Below are 19,369 nucleotides of genomic sequence, written 5' to 3' on the forward strand. Positions count from 1 at the left end.
GATTTGGTCTCGACTATTCAACCACGCTGTAGTTGTAGTAGTAGTAGTCAGAGGTGGTATGTGGGGAAACTCTGCCTAGTAGGACCATTACTTTTTTGAAATTCATTTGAATGATTTGAGTTTTGAGGCTGGAGGAAACCTTTCTAAATTTTCAGATGCTAAATTGCTGGGGGGGTGGATTGGGGGTGTAGAGGGAGGAGTAGTGTTTCCAAAGCATTCCTCCTGTGGATCTCCAGATAATAAGCAACTGCCAATCTACCTGTAACATGTCTTTTAGTATGAAATACATAAATATTCTGACTTTCTCGATAAGGTCCAACACGCAAATCCTCAAATTTATTTTGGTGGTCAGCCTCATTAGCTCCCGGGCCTCACGATCAGCTTAAAGAAATTTTTTTTTGACAATGTCGAGGCAAATATGAGAGCTAACACAGAACGTACATCAATGGGAGCAGGAGACAAGAGGGGTGGGAGAGGGAAGGAAAAATACAGTGGGGAACAGAGACGTGAGGAGATCTGTGGAAGTGAGCGGGATGGGGGTGGTGTACACAACGTAAACAAGATGGACACTTCAGGGACTTTCAGGAAGGAAAGCAGGGAATTTGAAGGAGGTGGATTAGCGGGGATAGAAAAGATCATGGTTTTGGATGGGGGAAGACAAGAGATGGTGGTGAACAGCTGTTTTGAAGACCTGGAGGGAAGAGAGTGAGGGAGTTTGTTCCAAAGTTGGGAAAAAAAAGAGGAATGAAAGAGTGAAGGTGAGCAGTGATTCCTGATTTTTGTAGTTTTACCAGAAGGGGTTGTTGGCAGACCTTGAGCACCCTGCTGAAATATGGGGGGGGGGAAGGGCATATCGTGGAAAGAGCGTGGGGGGGGTGGTGAGGCCGAAGAGAAGATGGTAGAAGACAGAAAGACCACTGACCTGCCTGTGGTGAGAGAGTGAGAGACCCAGCGTCTCAGCCTCATCGCGTGAGATACCATTGATCCTAAATGCCTTGGTTTCCACAGCATGAGGCCAAGAAAGGTGAGAGGAGGGAGCACAAGCCCAGAAAGGAGAGCAGTACTCCATCAGGCTGCGGACAAAAGCTTTGTATATGGTGAGGAGTTCAGGTGTGCCAAGGTTGCACACCGGAGGATTCCCAGTCAGTGACTGGTTTTGGAGGCCAGTTTGGAAATGTGGCTTTCCCAGGAAAGATCATGGCAGATAATGAAACCCAGAAGCTTGAATGAAAGGACTTCTTCAAGGGGATTGTTGAGAATATAGATGGGGGTGGGTCGGGGGTGGTTTCCAGACAGTTCCTTTGGAGAGACACGGTGAGAGTGTGAGAGTTTCGAGATTGAAAGACATGTTCCACATGTTGGATCAGCTTGTGATTTTATGCAGAACTGCAGTGAGCAAAGAAGCTGCTGCTTTCCAATCTGAGGGATGACAGATGATACGGCAGAGGGTGGAGTCATCATCAAAGAGATAAAAAGGATTTTCCAGAGAGTCAGAGAGATCATTGATGAAAACCAGAAAAACAACAGGGCCCAGAACGCTACCTTGAGGAACTCCAGCCTCGACAGGAAGAGTGGATAAGAGAACTCCATGAAGAGCCACATGTTGACTATGACAGGAGAGGAAGTGTGCGAGCCATGAGTGGAGATGGCCTTGGATACCACAGGAAGAGAGATTGGTGAGCAGGGCAGTGTGCCAGACCGTATTGAAAGCACGCGATATGTCTAAGGAGATGGTGCTGATATCATATTTGGCACTGAGGATCTCCATCCATTCTTGCGAGAGCAGAAGCAGCATATCCAGGGTAGAATGACCTTGTCTGAATCCAAATTGATGATCAGAAATCAAGCCATTGGAGAAGAGGAAGGATTTAATGTCTGAAGCGATGATGGATTCCATAACCTTGCTGATGATTGGGAGAAGGCTTATTGGTCTGTAATTGCAGGGATCTGTTTTTGCATCTTTTTGGGGCAGAGTGGTAATGTTTGCTGATTTCCAAGCAGATGGCAGATGACCTTGAGCAAATGCTAGGGTGAATAGAACAGAGAGAGGGTGAGCAAGAGCAGCAGAGCAGGTTTTTAGGACATGCGGGCTGTGTGCTGATGCCGTCTGGACTGGTTGCGGAATCTGAGTCGAGTATTGACAGCACACTCATCACCTTGTCAGGAGAACTGGAACAGCTGGGTGTGACTGGGTAAGGTGGGTACAGAAAGTGATGAGTTTGGGACACGAGATTTAGAAGGAAACACGGAGTTTAGGCATTCAGCCTTTTCACGCGCAGTGTCAGCAGTGTGGCCATTCGAGGTAAGTGAGGGGATGGAGGGGGAACATACAACAGCAAGTTATGTAGATGCCACCAGGAGTTAGAGGAGGGAGACAGGTTTGAGAGTTCAGACTTGAGATTGGAAAGATGTTGTTTTCTGACTCTCCTGAGGGGAGATACACACTTGTTCTGAGCTTTATGGAAGGAACTAAGATTGCCTTCAGTTGAATTAGCTTTCCATGAAGTGAAGGCAAGTTGTTTCAGGACACTGCCTCGGCACAACCTTCTGTGTACCATGGGCGGGAAGAAGGGAAGGACAACTGAAGATGAGAGGGGATAAATCTGTGCATGAGGGAGAGCACGTTTCTTTGAAAGAATTCCCAGGACGAGTTGATGTCGGAAAAAGAAGAGATGGGAGACCAGTGTAGAAGTTTGATGGCTGCTTGAAGACCCTGCCAGTCGGCTTGAGTGAAATGCCAGACTCAACGGCGCTGAGGTGGTTCTCTAATAACAGCCAGAGAGATGTCTACTTTGACAAGGACGTGGTCAGATGAACCGATTGGAGTGGAGGAAGAACAACAGATATTTTCAGGGAAATTGGTCAAAATCAGATCCAGAAGAGATGGAGTAACATTGGTTGACATTGGGGTTGGGAAGTTGACCGATTGAGTCAGTCCCAATGAGTCCCAGAAAGCTTTTGCTGAGGTGCCATGACAGGTGAGAGAGGGACCCACACCTAGCCAACTGGCATGATGACAATTGAAGTCGCCACATATGAGGAAGAGAGAATTTGGATGAGAGGATAGAAGTTGGTTCATGTTTTTTCAGTGCGAGATGTAACTGGAGTCATCACTGTTAGGTGGACGGTATAAAACGCATATCAACATGAGGTGGGAGTCGAGGGGAAGCCGTAGCCAGAGGTATTCCTGGGGGTGTGGGGGAGTGAGGAATAAAGTTTTAGATGAAGAGAACAACTCCTTCAGCAGGACGATGTTCAGGTCTGTCATACTGGAGGAGGGAGTAACCGGGGAGTCAGAGCTGTCTTGAAGGAGGAAAGTTTCTGTTAAGCAGATTGTCTGGTTTGTCAGTGGCAACATATATGGAAAGCTCTGTCAGGTTTGAGAGAATTCCCTGGATGTTCAAGGTGGTTTTGGGTGCAGGGGAGGGGAGGGTAGGACGAGGGAGGAGGGGGGTTGTAAGGAGAGTTGTTGAAAGAGTGTGGGGGAGTGCAGAAGAGCTATGGGAGAGGGCCGAATGAGGAGGAGAAAAGGCTTGGTAGTGATGGGTTGAGGTACAGTGGGGAGTAATCAGAGAGGGGGCAGAGGGCAGTTGAAGATTGGAGGAGGTGGAGTGATGAGAGAAGAGAGAGGGTGGGGCAAGGAGGCAGCTTTGTGGATGTGAGGGGAGCAACTTTGGGAATGGGGAGTGAGGGGGAAGATTGGAGGGAGAAGGGTGAGAGGGGAGAGTTGAGGGAGAAGGGTGAGTTTTTTGAGAAAGGTGAGAGCGTAGCTTGGAGGGGGGGAGTGTGAAGGTTGCTTTGAGAGGGAAGGGTGATGATGAGAGCAGGCACAGCCAAGGTGTAGGAGGGTGATTGGAGAGGTGGGGAGAGGGGAAGGATGACAATTGGTAGTGGTCTGGTGAAGAAATGAGGAAGCAGGGGGGAGGTACAATATTTGAGGGGTTGGGAAGAGGAGGAGGTGTGCTGAGAGGAAGGAAGGAGCATATTTGAGTTGTTGAGGAGTGTACTGATTGAGAGAATGAGATATCCTTTCGTTTAGAATGGAGCCCACAGATGTTAGAATGCCACACAGTTTGGGACTACACAGGAGGAGCTGATACTGAAGCAGAGGACAGTGAAGAGGTGCCAAGAGTGGACGTATGATGAGGGTCAAGATGGGAGGGGTAAGGAGAGGGGCTAACAGGTTAAGGGTTAGGAGGGGGTAGATTTAAGGAGGTGGGGTGAATTGGCACTGAAGTTGGAAAAAAAGGACGATTTATGGAACATGAACCTGCATTGCAAAGTGGGAGTTTTTTTTTAATTTTTAAGTCAGAGACGTGATTAAAGACATTACGTGAGGGATGCAATAAAGGAGAATTCTGAGGATGGAGAAATGAAACGTAACATTGGGACGTTTTAGACACGGGATGAAGGAAATGTCGAATTGAAAACTGTCTTTTGAAGAAGAAGAAGAAGAAGAAGAAGAAGAAGAAGAAGAAGAAGAAGAAGAGTAGTGAATTATGAAACAATACCGAGAACCACTCGCGTGAAAGAGGAAGTTGAAACAATTATTTAAGAGACCTTTTTTTTTATTATTTCTTATTTTTTTCGATAAAGATTACACTGAACAACAAATTTCAAAAAATTTTTTTTACTGGAGATGTGTAAAGTGATTAAGACTAATTTGGGTACGCTGATTTCAAAAATCATAACCGTTTTGCTGTATCACGTCAGGATTTTCAGGAACAGAAATATTCCCATTGCCTAGAAGTCAGGATTTCAATGAAATTTACATATGTCTTTAACATGTCTATTTCGTACAATTGTTGTTAACTTGTGTTATATTTCTTTCTTTCAGATAAAGATGAGTAGGCGTTCCTGTACCAATCATCCTGACAACTTCTGTTATGTCTGTGGTCGGATCAACAGCGAAGTATATCTACAGCAGTGAAAATGAAGGCCGCCTACTTTCACTACTTCGGGTGTAAGGTGGGGGACCAAGAACAGAGCTGGGCACCACACATCTGCTGCACAAGCTGTCACACAACCTTGACTCAGTGGTTGGTGGGCAAGCGCGCGAGCATGCCATTTGCGGTGCCCATGATATGGCGTGAGCCGCAGAATCATCATGATGATTGTTATTTCTGCTGCACAAGCATCGCCGGCTTCAACAAGAAGAATAAAGGTCACATCAAGTACGCTGACTGCGTCTCTGCTCGTAAACCTGTGCCTCATGATGACGAGAACCCCGTCCCAACACCTCCAGCTGATCAGAACATAGCTGTAAGCAGTGGTGAAGAGGATGGTGATGATGAACCTTTTGAACCCGACACTCAAGAATCACACCTTCTGAACCAGGGAGACTTAAATGATCTTGTAAGAGATCTCTCGCTGTCAAAGGCGAAGGCAGAGCTGCTTGGATCAAGGCTGCAGCAGTGGAATCTACTTGAACCTAACACCAAGATATCCTTGTTCAGAGCACGTCACAGAGACATGGCTGAGTTCTTTGAGATGGAAAACACGATGACATTCTGCAGTGACATCAACGGTCTGTTGAAAGAACTTGGGTGTGATCACGATCCTGCAGACTGGCGCCTCTTCATCGACTCGGGGAAGAACAACTTGAAGGCTGTTTTGCTCCACAATGGCAACGAGAAACCATCAGTCCCACTGGCTCACGCGTTCGGCATGACAGAGACCTATGAGACTATGCGGCAGCTGCTTGATTCCATCAAGTACAATGACTTCAACTGGCACATCTGCGGAGACTTGAAAGTGGTGGCGCTGTTGTTAGGGCTGCAGTCAGGCTACACGAAATACATGTGCTTCCTTTGTCTCTGGGATAGCAGAGACGACAAGAATCACTGGACGAAGAAAGATTGGGAAGAGCGAAAAGAGCATGTACCTGGTCGACACAACGTGAAGCATGTCGCCCTTGTCGACCCAGCCAAGGTTTTCCTTAAACCACTCCACATAAAGCTCGGCTTGATGAAAAGTTTTGTACGGGCAATGGATGTGAATGGGCGTGGGTTTTTATACCTCAAGGAAAAGTTTGGCAACACCTTGTCGGAGGCCAAGATCAAGGCTGGTGTCTTTGTTGGACCACAAATCCAACAGATTATGAAGGACGAAACTTTTCCGACAACTCTAAACCCCAAAGAGCTGGCAGCGTGGAGGAGCTTCAAAGCTGTGACGGACAACTTCTTGGGGAACGAGCGCGCGGACAACTATGAAGAAATAGTGCAGCAGCTGCTGGAGTCCTTCAAGAAACTTGGCTCCAGGATGTCCCTGAAAATCCATTTCCTACACCAGCACCTGAACTTCTTCCCTGACAACTTGGGAGCAGTCTCGGACGAGCACGGCGAGCGATTCCACCAAGAGATTTCACTCATGGAGACGCGTTACGAAGGGCGGCACAACCCGAACATGATGGGTGATTTCTGCTGGTTCCTGCATCGTGTAACTGACACAGAGCAGCACAAACGCAAAGCCAAATGCCTAAAGCATTTTTAATTACATTCTAGTGGAGTTTTTCTGTAATTTCTATAATTTTGAAGCATTCATGATGAAATAAATGAATAAATGAATTTTTGTAAATTTCATTGAAATCCTGACTTCTAGGCAATGGGAATATTTCTGTTCCTGAAAATCCTGACGTGATACAGCAAAACGGTTATGATTTTTGAAATCAGCGTACCCAAATTAGTCTAAATCACTTTACACATCTCCAGTAAAAAAATTTTGTTGTTCAGTGTTACACAAGATTAGACAAAGGAAAGTTTGAAGAAAATCGTGTCGGTGTTGGTGAATTTGGATTGGCAAACGCAGAAGGAAGCTGGTAGTTTGCCAAAAGTTACAGGAAGAAGAAGAAGAGGGTGAGGAGAAACACATGGCTCCGGGAGATGTAACGCGAGAGGTTAAATGAATATATATATATATATATATATATATATATATATATATATATATATATATATATATTTTAAACATTAGATTAGGTAAAGAAGAGATTGAAGGAAAAATCATGAAGGTGTATGGTGAATGTGGATCGGTAAAAGTAGAAGATGGTAGATCGGCATAAGGAGGAGGAAGAAGAGTCGGTACAGGAAGTCACGTGATTCTGTGGGGTATAATGTGAGGGGTGAAAAGATTTTTTCGTTGTATTTTTTTTAATATATTTTAAGACATGAAACATAGGGTATGGTTGAGAGGGATAGAAGGAAGGTGGAGGGAAAAGTGGAGAAAATAAAAACGGATGGTCACCAGGAGAAAATTCAATAAACACAAAATATCGCGCACACAAACGGGAAGAAGGGTAGGCCTCAAGGAAACCAGATATGAAAAGAATACGAAAACTCAACAATTAGCACAAGTTTTAACACAAGACCGAACTTGAAACACACAGTAAACACAGAGATAACAAAATGACAGTAAAAAGATGCCTCCAAGATGGCCTTCAATGCTGACCTCCATCTTGGAAATGTCTGCAGGGCTAACTCTCTCCTCTGACATCCTCAACTTACAACTGTGTATGAACCCTTTACCTGAAGTGTCATGAAATTTGGCTCCCTTCTATGGACTGGAGCTGCTGGTTCCCCTGTCCCTCCTTGTGGCCCTGGAATCGAAGGCCCTTTGTGTCATTTGAAACTGAATCTCAGGGTCTTATACTTGTTCGACATACACCGGTTGGTGGCCTTGCAGTTTTTTTTTTTTTTCACCCGCTCTGTTCTGGTCTTGCCCTCTCACCTCTGCATTCAGCCCTGCTCGTAATGATAGCCCTTTTCCTTGTTTCTCTCCCCAAATCTAAAATCAATGCTCAACTCCATTGTTTTCACATCACCTATTATTCTCACCTGCCTCTTACTCTCATCCTCTTATTTAGACAGAGAAAACTATCTTTCTGAGCTTTCGTTGCCTCAAGCTCTTCCTTAGAGAATTTCAAGTCTGCTGCCCACCGTCAACTTCACAATCTCTCCCATTTCCACAACTGAGTTTTAACCCTGTTTCTTCCCTTCTGCAATGCCTTTCCTTCTTCTGTGGTGCATCTGTTTGTTGTCATCCTGCTGTTTTATTTTGTCCCATTTTTTTTTCTGTCCATTTATTGCTCCCCATGATCCCCGATACCATCACATGCAAGACAAAGACATTACAGAAAGAATTGTTAACATCTGGTAAGGGTGGTCAAGGTGTGAGTACAGTGCATGCATTTTAAACGAAGCAGGGATGGTATGTTGAAGAATTGGGTATAGAAGGGTGTAGAGATATGGGTACGTTAGCAAGTAGTCTCGAGCTAAGCGATGTGAGTGGTTGTATGCATGTTGCTTGAGACAAAGGGAGCATTGGGAGGGTGGTGCAATGGGCCAAATGGCCTTTTCTTGTGCTATAATTCTCATCGTTCATTGATCTTGGGTGACAGACGAAAGTACTCCTTCTATTGAAAGAAGAGTAAGGGAAACAGGGAGACTATGAATCAGGGCAAGTACGAACTCGCATTACTGATGGTAATGACATCGATAAGAGTCGGGATCACAGAAGTTGGTAAGATAAGAAAGAGGATTTTGCAAAGCTTCCTAAAAGTAATGCAGAGTCAAATATTTCAATAATATTGAAGGTTTCCTGGAAGGTAATTTATCAGTTTTGTTTCAGTGAATAATATATTACATATCAAACTACAACGGCACCCGGTTGAGCGCATACCTCCGCCAGGCTGAACAGTGTTTTGTGTCCCACCGATAGGTCGTATCTGGATCTGGACTTGAACCAAAATCGAATGGGCTTGTTCTTGCTGCCTACCCAACTCATCCACCAAGTTTTGTTATAACTCGTCCACAACTTTTTGAGATATCGTGTTATACATTGTTTTTGGCCCTATCTCTCAATGATGAAGAATCGCTTTTAAAATGGGAAAAATATCGGATTCGGATCTTCACCAAAATCGAATCGCTTCGTCCGTTGTCAAACGCCCAAACCGTCTCCCAAATTTCTTCCGAATCCATCCATAACGTTTTGAGATATCCTGCTCACAGACAGACAGACAGACAGACAGGGATGGAAACGTAACCTCCGTCCACCTTTGGTGAAATACCAGAAACAGTCATTGTATGAGGGATAGGCAAAATGTCTCTGAAACTGCGAAGAAATGGCCCTGCACTCGTGCACTCGTGAAGCTTGACGCACAGACGTTGGTCCTTTCCTACGTAGATGCAACCTGCAAAGAACAGTCTGGTCGTTCGTAGGTGGGTCGGGAATGCAATGCAGTTAGACTAGACGGCCCAAAGGTAAGTGTGTGCCACCCCTACACAATTCAGCCAGACCACATATGGCAAGACATCATGCTATGATAGAAATTTTAACGAGTCTATTCCACCTTCGAAATGTGAAAGATTCTCCAAAACTCATAACACAAATTTCCTTTAAATATGCAAATAATGGATTATCCTTGCAGCTCTGGTTATGTCTATTTCAGTTTATTGTCTGGCTAACAAAGCATAGAGGCTCACGGATAAGAAAAATGACGACAATTGACGAGAGCGTCGAAAATGACACAGGAAGACAAATGTCGCAGCCCGCAGGTGGACAATGGGGACATAAAGATCACCCAAAGAGGAGGAATGAGCACGTCAGGGAGGGGGATTAGCAAGGAAGAAAATAATCATGAGAAAGAATGTGAAATGACACGAGATGGCAGTGAGCTACAACCTTGAAGCACCGTTGGGAAGAGTGAGAAAGAACAGACACAGCGAGGTAATTCCACGGGCTGGAGAAAGGGGAACAAAGGAGTTTGAAATGAGCATGCGGTCTGGACTTTGGAAGGTAAACAAAGAGGGGGTCACTGAATGAATGCATTCATCTTGTTTGAGGTTGGAGAGCCGCACAGGGCTGAAAGAGCAAGGTGCAAGACCCAGTGAGAGATTGTGGAAGACCATTAGGTCACCAACCTGTCTTACTGTCTACGCTGAGAGCTCAGTCGGAACTGTGCCTCATTCTCTTAATGGGTGAGGCCAATGATTCTTTGGGCTTTGGCCTCTCGGGTATCCAGGAGAGAGAGGTGGAACTAAAGGGTGTCGGCCCACAAGCATGAATATTCCATCTCTCTGTGAACAAATGTGTTCATAGCCAATGAGGAAGAACTGGTCCTGCCAAACAATGGTCAGTTTATGCCTGTCTTTGGCTACTTGTGGTATCATCAAAACCAGTCGTATGAAGAGCTGTTCTTGCAAAAGCTAACTGTATTCTTCGTTTTTTTTTTGCATTTGGACGAGGGAGAGGTCAAAATGTTTCAGAGGCATAACCACAATTTATTTTCCAACTTATTTTCCAAAACTCAATGTGACAACAGGTGTAAGCATCTTCTCACAGTATCTTTGATAGCATGAAGCATCTTCTTGAAATAAATTATATATATATATATCACGTCTGTTGAAAAGCAGTCTTCGCAAAGAGAGTTGAAATGTGGCAAGGCCACTTCTCTGACTTAATGCAGATGAGCCTTCTGACCAATCTTGGAACTCGAGAAAGATATTTTACTGGACCTTAAAGGTGATGGAAGTGGGGGGTGAGTGTGGGGCTGCACTACATTCCCCACCGACTGCTCACCTCAATGACCCCCGCCCCCCGCAACCTTATAGGTTTCGCTATTTTACCCCGTACACGTGAAGCAAAAAACGGGGTTGAACAATTGGTTCGTGTCTATCCTTCTGTCTGTCCGTCTGATCATGAGCTTTTGATTTGTTAGTTTTGATCGAAGAACAACTTATTTAAATTGAAGGTTATATTTCAAACACGAATCGGAACATGAATAGGACGACAAGTTTGCCGTTTTAACGTACATTAGCTATGTATTTGTCCGATCACACGTGTCCAGAGAAGGGTAAGAAAATATTATTTCTCTGATATTCTTGCCAGCTGGCAGTCAAACAAAATTTTCATTCATTCCAAACAGGACACATAATGTTTTTAAGGATGTTACAAAGGACACAAACACAGGCACAAAAAACTAATGTAACACGTTAGATTGAATGATGTAATAGATGCTGGGGGAAATAGCAGTAAAATCCAGAATTAATTAATTTATATGCCTTTAAACCTCTTTCAACCTTTATTTAATTTGAATTATACACTTGAACATTGCATAACACAAATCACCTTCATAATACTTCCAATAACAATGCTATATGTCGATATATAGCATGAGAGGGTGTGGCGTGTGTATCGGGGTGAAGAAGAGACCGCTGATATGGCTACGTCGATACTGATTGACGTGGTGATCAATAAAGCCTCCATCTCCTAAACTCTGATTCAACATCGTCTTATTACCGTGTATAAGGGCGATGTGTAAGACTGCTACAGCAGCGCTAAACTTCCTGATTTTTTTTTTTTTAAACGATCTTTAAAATCATTATTTTATTAAAACTGAAGGACCGTATACACTTGAACACCGTGTGGGATATCTTGTTCTATGAACTCTCGAGTTTATTTAGCATTTTGAATCCCAGATTTGGAATCCTCGAGACGGAGTGAAGTGCACGTGGCAATTTTAAAGGGTGGGAAGAAGTGCAAGGACGAGGGAAAATGAAGCATTGATTGACGTCACTGATGCTGTGAATACACCTCATCCTTTACAATGCCCACGTCCACAGCAAGTCAATCTGATTAAGTTCATGTCTCCCATTTGGAAGGTTAGGTAACCGTCATGTAACAAGTTTTGTTCAGGTCTTTTTGACGCCGAATAGGGCCCAGGGAGTAGCTCATCCATACACCGCAATCACATGCAAAACATAGACCTCAGGAAATATCCCTGCACTTTATGCAAACTAAAGGCCATTGGTGAACAACAATGAATCAAATGAGTGTGTATCGGATTTGAACCAGAGCTCAAAACACAATGAGCCAAGTGTTCAGATGGGAAAATGAAACACCGATTTATTGGTTTCTCCAAAAAAAAATAATAATAATAATAATAATAATTTGCAATTACAACTTTAAACAAATGAGTTGACAGCTTCACAGATTATTTAAATGAATGAATCTTCAGGAATAAAACTAAAAAAGGAGATCTCTCTCTCTCTCTCTCTCTCTCTCTCTCTCTCTCTCTCTCTCTCTCTCTCTCTCTCTCTCTCTCTCTCTCTCTCTCTCTCTCTCTCTCTCTCTCTCTCTCTCTCTGTCTTTCTCTCTGTCTCTCTCTCTGTCTCTCTGTCTCTGTCTCTCTCTCTCTCTCTCTCTCTGTCTCTCTGTCTCTCTCTGTCTCTCTCTGTCTCTCTCTCTCTCTGTCTCTCTCTGTCTCTCTCTGTCTCTCTCTCTCTGTCTCTGTCTCTCTCTCTCTCTCTGTCTCTCTGTCTCTGTCTCTCTCTCTCTCTCTCTGTCTCTCTGTCTCTCTCTCTCTCTCTCCTTATTTATCTTTCCTCTTTGCTTTTCCTCTCCTCTTCTTTCCCTCAACCTCTGTGTTCTGTGGAACGTATTACTGGGAAAGCAGACTTCAAACATTTTCCATCAAAACTTTAACGTTCATTACCTCCGCCATCGAAGGAGGACTGGAGTTACATTTTCATCCTTTTCTGTCTGCATGTCTGTCTGTCTTTGAGCACGATATCTCAAAACCTTATGCACGGATTCGGACGAAATTTGGTGGACAGGTTGGGCGTGTGACAAGGACGAACTGATTCGATTTTGGTGAAGATGATCCAGATACAAGAATTTTGTAATTTTTCAAGTGATTATTCACCATTATACTCAGCACGATATCTCAAAACATTGTGGATGGATTGTGATAAAAACTTGGTGGATAAGTTGGGGAGGTGTAAGAACAAGCCGATTCGATTTTGGTTCAGATACGGATGCATGTCCAACCAATCGGGGGGGATCCAAAACATAAACTGTTCAGCCTGGCAGAGCTACGCCTTCTACCGAGTGCCATTCCAGTTTCCATTGTTATTATTTAACGGTTAAACAGTTATTTTTCTTCTAATGATCTGAACTCATTGCTGTATTGCAACAAAAACAGAAAAGAAACGACAAATTCTCTCCAAGCACCAAAATGCCGTGTCATGTCGTGATTTGGATAACATCAACTTGGATGCTTCGAGGAATATGCAATAAAGAGCACAACATATAGAAATATACAAAAGAATTACAATGACCTCCTCCGTTCAAGAACAAGGATGTTTGTTCATTTATTTGTTTATTTTTTTGAGCGAAAGGATATGTGGCTTGAAATCCGACGTCCAGGTACTACGGGCAAAGACTGTGTGTAATTGTGCCGTTATACGAGATTCCTGGTTGGACAGCTTTGCTCATTATAACAGGCTAGATTCGGTCTGACAGCTTTTCCATTATAACAAACCTCCTTCGCTTTGACAGCTTCGTCATTTATAACAATCTTCCTTCGGATTTTGGTTGCTTTTGGGCGTACAATGAATGCGAGGGGTTCAGGGGTAACATCACCCCGATGGGGGGCGAGTTCCTTTATTGTGCTGGGGGGAAACCGCGCTTCTATAACATCGATAGGAATATGAAGTATTTCAAAGGTGTCCATATTTGTTGTTTTGTAACGGTATTCCATCACATCGAGTTTATTAAACAGTCTCCTTTACAACTCGTGTTTTGGGTGAAGAAAATCCTCAAAATCTGGCCTGTCGCATCAGTTTAAAAAGTAGGGTCAGTTATACAGACACCCTGCTGACAAAGTGCAGCCTATATTTAATTCAGTACATTGGGAATGCAGGAAAGTGCTTCTTTGAAATCTGACAACGCAGACACGTGTTGGTTGGAAATCAGCAGGCCGCAGTAAAATGTCCATTAAGGCGAAAGTCTGCCTGGTTCTGAGATAACTAACCGTCAGCGTCGAGTCGAGAGAAGATCTGTCTACAAACAAGCGATGCCTGGGACTGTCACGTGCTTGCCTGGAATATATCCTCATCTCAGTAATGGTGGTGTTTCATTGGTTTGCACAAAGGTTTTTCCTTGAGATGGTGAGAAGTTTGTCGTCCACAAAGTTAAGAGCAATAAAAGTGGGGACCTGTAGAAATATGCAAACTGTCAAAGTTCCATCTGGGCTAACAGGATAGTTCAGAGGTAGGGTACTCCCCTTTGAGTGGTCGAAAGTTTGAGATATATTCTGGAACCGACTAAATCATCATCCTGCTGTTTCCACGGTGGCATTGTGTCAAAAAGTTGGCTTTTTTATGCAAGGGTCCAGGCTTATTCAGGAAATTAAAGACAAAGGGCAGCAGGTTCACCAGACTCGGTGGGGTAATGGTTGGAGCATCTGTTCTGAGTCTCGGAGGTCGGTCGTTCAAACCCTGACCGAGTCATCCCAAAGACTTTAAAAATGGTATATGCCGCTTCCTTGCTTGCGGCTCAGCATAAAAAAAAACGATAGAGTATTGACAAACAACCATAGGTTAGCAACCATTGCACAGACATCATGGCCCTAATGGCCTCCTCATGTGCTGAAGTTCCTTGTAAGGAAACTCACATTATATTGTTTGCCAAAGGGTATGGGGAATGGACATAGAGAAGGAGGAAAGGAGGAAAAAGACAAAACCGAATAACAATGTTTTCCTTTCTGAAAGAATGTTAATCTGGCTGTCCCATCTGCCAGTACTAGTTTGGAAATGTTAAAGACAAACACGACCTTTTTATTACATTGTACACTACATATATCGAAGCTCATTGAAGACCTGAAAGATGGAGCACAGAGAAGCATAAATACTGACAGCGTGTTGGAAATGTCAAGTTGATGGAAGACTTGATACAGGAAGGAAAGAAAATCTGAGAACTAAACATAGCATTCGATACAAGGTGATGATGAACTAGCTTGCACCGTAAATTACAAGAACGTTGAACAGGATGAGACACAGAAGCTGGAAGATGGTCCTACAGATCACAGCAAAATGGGAATGAATAAATGAGAATGATTCATCAATCTGTATATATATATATATATATATATATATATATATATATATATATATATATATATATATATATATATTAGGGTGATTTTCTAATATATGGGAAAATTTTCATCAAACAAGATGGCAACGCAGAACTCATTATTTTATGTGGTTGCTCAAAGCCACCAAAGTTGAACACCATGTCAATGTTATACACCATAACGAAAAAATACAACACTGTTTGCCCAAAACCTTTTTGCCTCAGCTTCTTATCGTTTCTGTTTCCTGGATGCCATTTGGGAAGCTTTTTTGTCCAAGGCTCCCATCTTCCCCTTACGGCCTGTCTCTCGTTGGACAATCAAGAACTCTTTGTCTTCTATTCAGGCATCTTGATGAGTGAAAGTGCATTCCTGTGAGCTCTATCAAACAGGTCATTAAGACTCACCTTGAATTGAGCTTGGTTTTGCAAATTGTTCTCACTCGTCCTGGAGATGTACTTATGAAGACCTTGCCATTCTTTATGGAGTAGATGAAGGTGTTTGCAGACATCTGGTTCGTACTTCGTCGGGAAGCTTTCATTGTGCCAGATTTCCATCACTGCCCTGGATGTGATGATGATGCTTTGTCAGGGTCTTTTATTCTCTATATTGAAGATGAATCAGTCACTTCAGAACCTCTCCCCTCGATGGAAGCTTCTGGCTTGGAAGGGAGGGACTGGCTGATCCAATGAGCCAAATCTCCTTTTACGAATGAGTTCCACTGGCCATTTGTGCAAACTAAGGATCTAAAAACCTGAAAACAAACAGAAACACAATTACAAACAGTTCAAATTCAACATTTGAAAAAAATTGAAATAAACAAGAAAGCTAAGTACAACCCCCTTATATCTATGACATCTATATGTACAAGGCAAAAGTTACAACATGCTTGAGCAACCTCGAAGTATTATTCAATTCTCACAAAAAATTGCATGACTTACTTTGTCATTAAATGTCACAAAATGGTGGGTTCTGCAAATTCGAATTCCAAAGTTCATTTTTGAAAAACACCCTAATATATATATATATATATATATATATATATATATATATATATATATATATATATATATATATATATATATATATATATATATATATATGTATATCTCGAAACATGGGGAGTATGATGAGCACTCCCCCGATCTCCATTCGACATTGGAATGCACCCCAATTTTTTAGCAATGGAGATCAGGGGAGTGCTCGTCACACTCCACATGTTTTGATTTTCTCGCCGATCACATCACATGCCTTCCGCTTGAATGGTTTGCATTAGTGGGAACAATCGTCTGGATGGCAGACAGATGGTTGCTCTTTGCAGATTATGCGGTTTTACCATGTGAGACATAATCCACGGCGATGCTCACAATAACAATCTTCTTCTTCTTCTTATTCCTCCTCTTCCTCCTCTTCCTCCTCTTCCTCCTCTTCCTCCCATTAGGGGTCGCCACAGCGGATCATCCATATGATCCGCATAGTGATTTGGCACATGTTTTACACCGGATGCCCTTCCTGATGCAACCCTGGTCGCCTCTTATGACAAAGGGATCTGGTACACCTATTTAACTGGGGTATACACCGGCCCAGTACACTGGTACTCATTTCGCCGACCTCGGAAGGATGACAGGCTGAGTCAACCCCCTGGTGTTATTCGACTTGGTATATATATATATATATATATATATATATATGTATATATATATATGTATATGTATATATATGTGTATATATATATATGTATATGTATATATATGTGTGTATATATATATATGTGTGTATATATATATGTGTGTGTATATATACATGTGTGTATATATATATATATGTGTGTACATATATGTGTGTATATATATATGAATGTATATATGTATGTATATATATATATATATATATATATATATATATATATATATATATATATATATATATATACATACATACATATATTAATTCAGTGTCCCAACGGGGCTTGAACTCAGGACTTTTTGGGTCCCAAGCCGCTGCCCTAACCACTGCGCCAACATCAGGCTTCATAACAAACAGGTGCATTATATATATATATATATATATATATATATATATATATATATATATATATATATATATATATATATATATATATATATATATATATATATATATATATATATATATATATATATATATATATATATATATATATATATATATCGAAAATGTGTTATAAAATTGATGCAGTTGGGCCAATACATCGTTCAGTTACACAGCAAAGCCAACCAATCGATCGAACAAAGTCCGAATATGCTAAATCTTTTCGCAAACAGGAAAGAGAGTCCTCCTCAGGCGACGTTTTGCCTGCGGTCCGCAAGCTTTCTCAAGCCAAGAGGAGTGGGAAGGAAAAAACACAGTGGGGAACAGACATGAGGAGATCCGTGGAAGGGAGAGGGATGGGGCGGGGAACACAGGTATGTAAGATGGACATTACAGAGACTTTCTGGAAGGAAAGCAGGGAATTTGAAGGAGGTGGGTTTGGGGTGGATTAATAGGGGTATAAAAGATCATGGTTTTGGATGGGGGAAGATAAGAGGTGGTGGTGAACAGCTGTTTTGAAGGCTTGGAGGGTAGAATGGGATTGCAGAGAGTGTTGAAGTTTATTCCAAAGGTGTGGAAAAAGAGGGATGAAAGACTGAAGGTGAGCAGTGATTCATGATTTTATTAGTTTTACCAGAAGGGGGTTGCCCTGCGGATATTGAGCACCCTGCGGAAATGTACTGGGGACATATCGCAGACAGGACAAGGGGGTGGGGGGGGGGCAAGACCGGAGAGGAGACGGTAGGAAACAGAAAGACCACCGACCTTCCTGCGGTGAGAGAGTGAGAGGCCCAAAGACTCAGCCTCAGCGTGGGAGATACCAATGATCCTAAATGCCTTGGTTTCCACAACGTGAAACCGAGAAAGGTGAGAGGCAGGAGAGCCAGCACAGAGGGGAGAGGAGAACTCCATCAGGCTGTGGACGAAAGCTTTGTATGTAGTCAGGGGCACAGGTGGGCCAGGGAAGACCTTTGCACGATGGAGGATTCCCAGTCGGCGACTGGCTTTGGAGTTCACTTTGGAAATGTGGCTTTCCCAGGAAAGATCATAGCAGATAATGAGATACAGAATTCTGAATGAAAGGACTTCTTCCAGAGGATTGTTGAGAAAGTGGAGGGGCGGGGGATGGAAGGGGGTTCCAAACGGTCCTTTCGGAGAGACATAGTGAGAGTGTGAGATTTGCAAATTATGCTTATGCACAGCTAACTCTGTATGCCTCAGTACCTCTAGGTTATTAAACAACCGTGTTTTGGTTCTGCATGTGGATCGGGATGGGGGTGCGGGTTGATGCACTCTCTGCATGTATTGTGCATGTACTGGTGAAAGTGTGAGTGTGTGTTGTTGCGTGACGGTGTGTTAGCAGTGTTTGGAGCAGTGCGTTGCAGTGGTGTTGTGATTTTTTGTGGCGGTGTATGCGTACCAAGGCTGGTGTTGAACCTACCTGTATCCTTGCTCTTGCACCATCCCCTTATAAATGCTTTAACCAATGGGTTGCACTGTATCGGGAGATCAATGGTTTCGTTTGTTAGACCACCTCTCTGTTCTTTAACATACCAGGCTTCGAACATTAATCCCCAAAACATTGAGTATCTTTCACCCTTGTTTTGGCGGAATTTTAATAAACAAATTATAAAAACAAGGTTGCATTATCGACGGTTCAGGGAGATGTGCATAAACATTAATCTTTATAAAAAGCTGCCAATCGTCATGTGAAGGGTGCAAAAAAATTGGCTCGGTAATTTAGAAAACTCAGTGATACGGCAAATGGCTCATAAATCGGGTATTCACAAATATATTTTGCTTTGAAACTCGCAAAGAGAAACCATATAACCTTTGTAAATCATGTACCCCGACCTTGGAGCAACTGCCGACTGCACATCTTGATTGGGACACAAACTGTACCGCTATCGACTGTAGGGCGGTCGCGAAGTGGTTTAAGCCCTCAAGCACGCACTCTAATGAAATGGTCATTAGGAACGGCTGGCCAGGCTATGGCTGCATACCATATAGGATCCCTTTAACTTTAAAGGCGGTCTTTACCATGCCCATATATATATATATATATATATACATCTGCTGGTACTAGTTTAGTGTTGGTAACACAACCGTGTTTTGGTTCTGCTAACACACCATCACGCAACAACACACACTCACACTTTCACCAGTACATGCACAATACATGCAGAGAGTGCATCAACCCGCACCCCCATCCCGATCCACATGCAGAACCAAAACACGGTTGTTTAATAACCTAGAGGTACTGAGGCATACAGAGTTAGCTGTGCATAAGCATAATTTGCAAATCTCACACTCTCACTATGTCTCTCCGAAAGGACCGTTTGGAACCCCCTTCCATCCCCCGCCCCTCCACTTTCTCAACAATCCTCT

At 43.0% G+C, this 19,369-nt stretch overlaps 1 protein-coding gene across 2 annotated transcripts in view; it reads left to right on the forward strand.

Moving 5' to 3' along the window:
• The window catches only part of LOC147027525 (uncharacterized), a 73,032-nt gene that overhangs the window by 20,926 nt on the left and 32,737 nt on the right, over positions 1 to 19,369 (forward strand). Inside the window, exon 4 of one of the 2 annotated variants that reach the window (XM_085876999.1) lies at positions 4,838 to 6,591. The exons of the other annotated variant lie outside the window; for it this stretch is intronic. Within the exon in view, the coding sequence (XP_085733125.1) occupies positions 4,933 to 6,492 (1,560 nt within the window). The 5' untranslated portion in view covers positions 4,838 to 4,932 and the 3' untranslated portion in view covers positions 6,493 to 6,591. Of the gene's footprint in view, positions 1 to 4,837; positions 6,592 to 19,369 lie in introns of those variants that run through there. 2 annotated transcript variants of the gene reach the window in all.

The sequence above is a fragment of the Eptatretus burgeri genome, chromosome 4 (genome assembly GCF_056783735.1).
Source record: "Eptatretus burgeri isolate ZD-2024b chromosome 4, Ebu_testis_v1, whole genome shotgun sequence".
Lineage (NCBI taxonomy): Eukaryota > Metazoa > Chordata > Myxini > Myxiniformes > Myxinidae > Eptatretus > Eptatretus burgeri.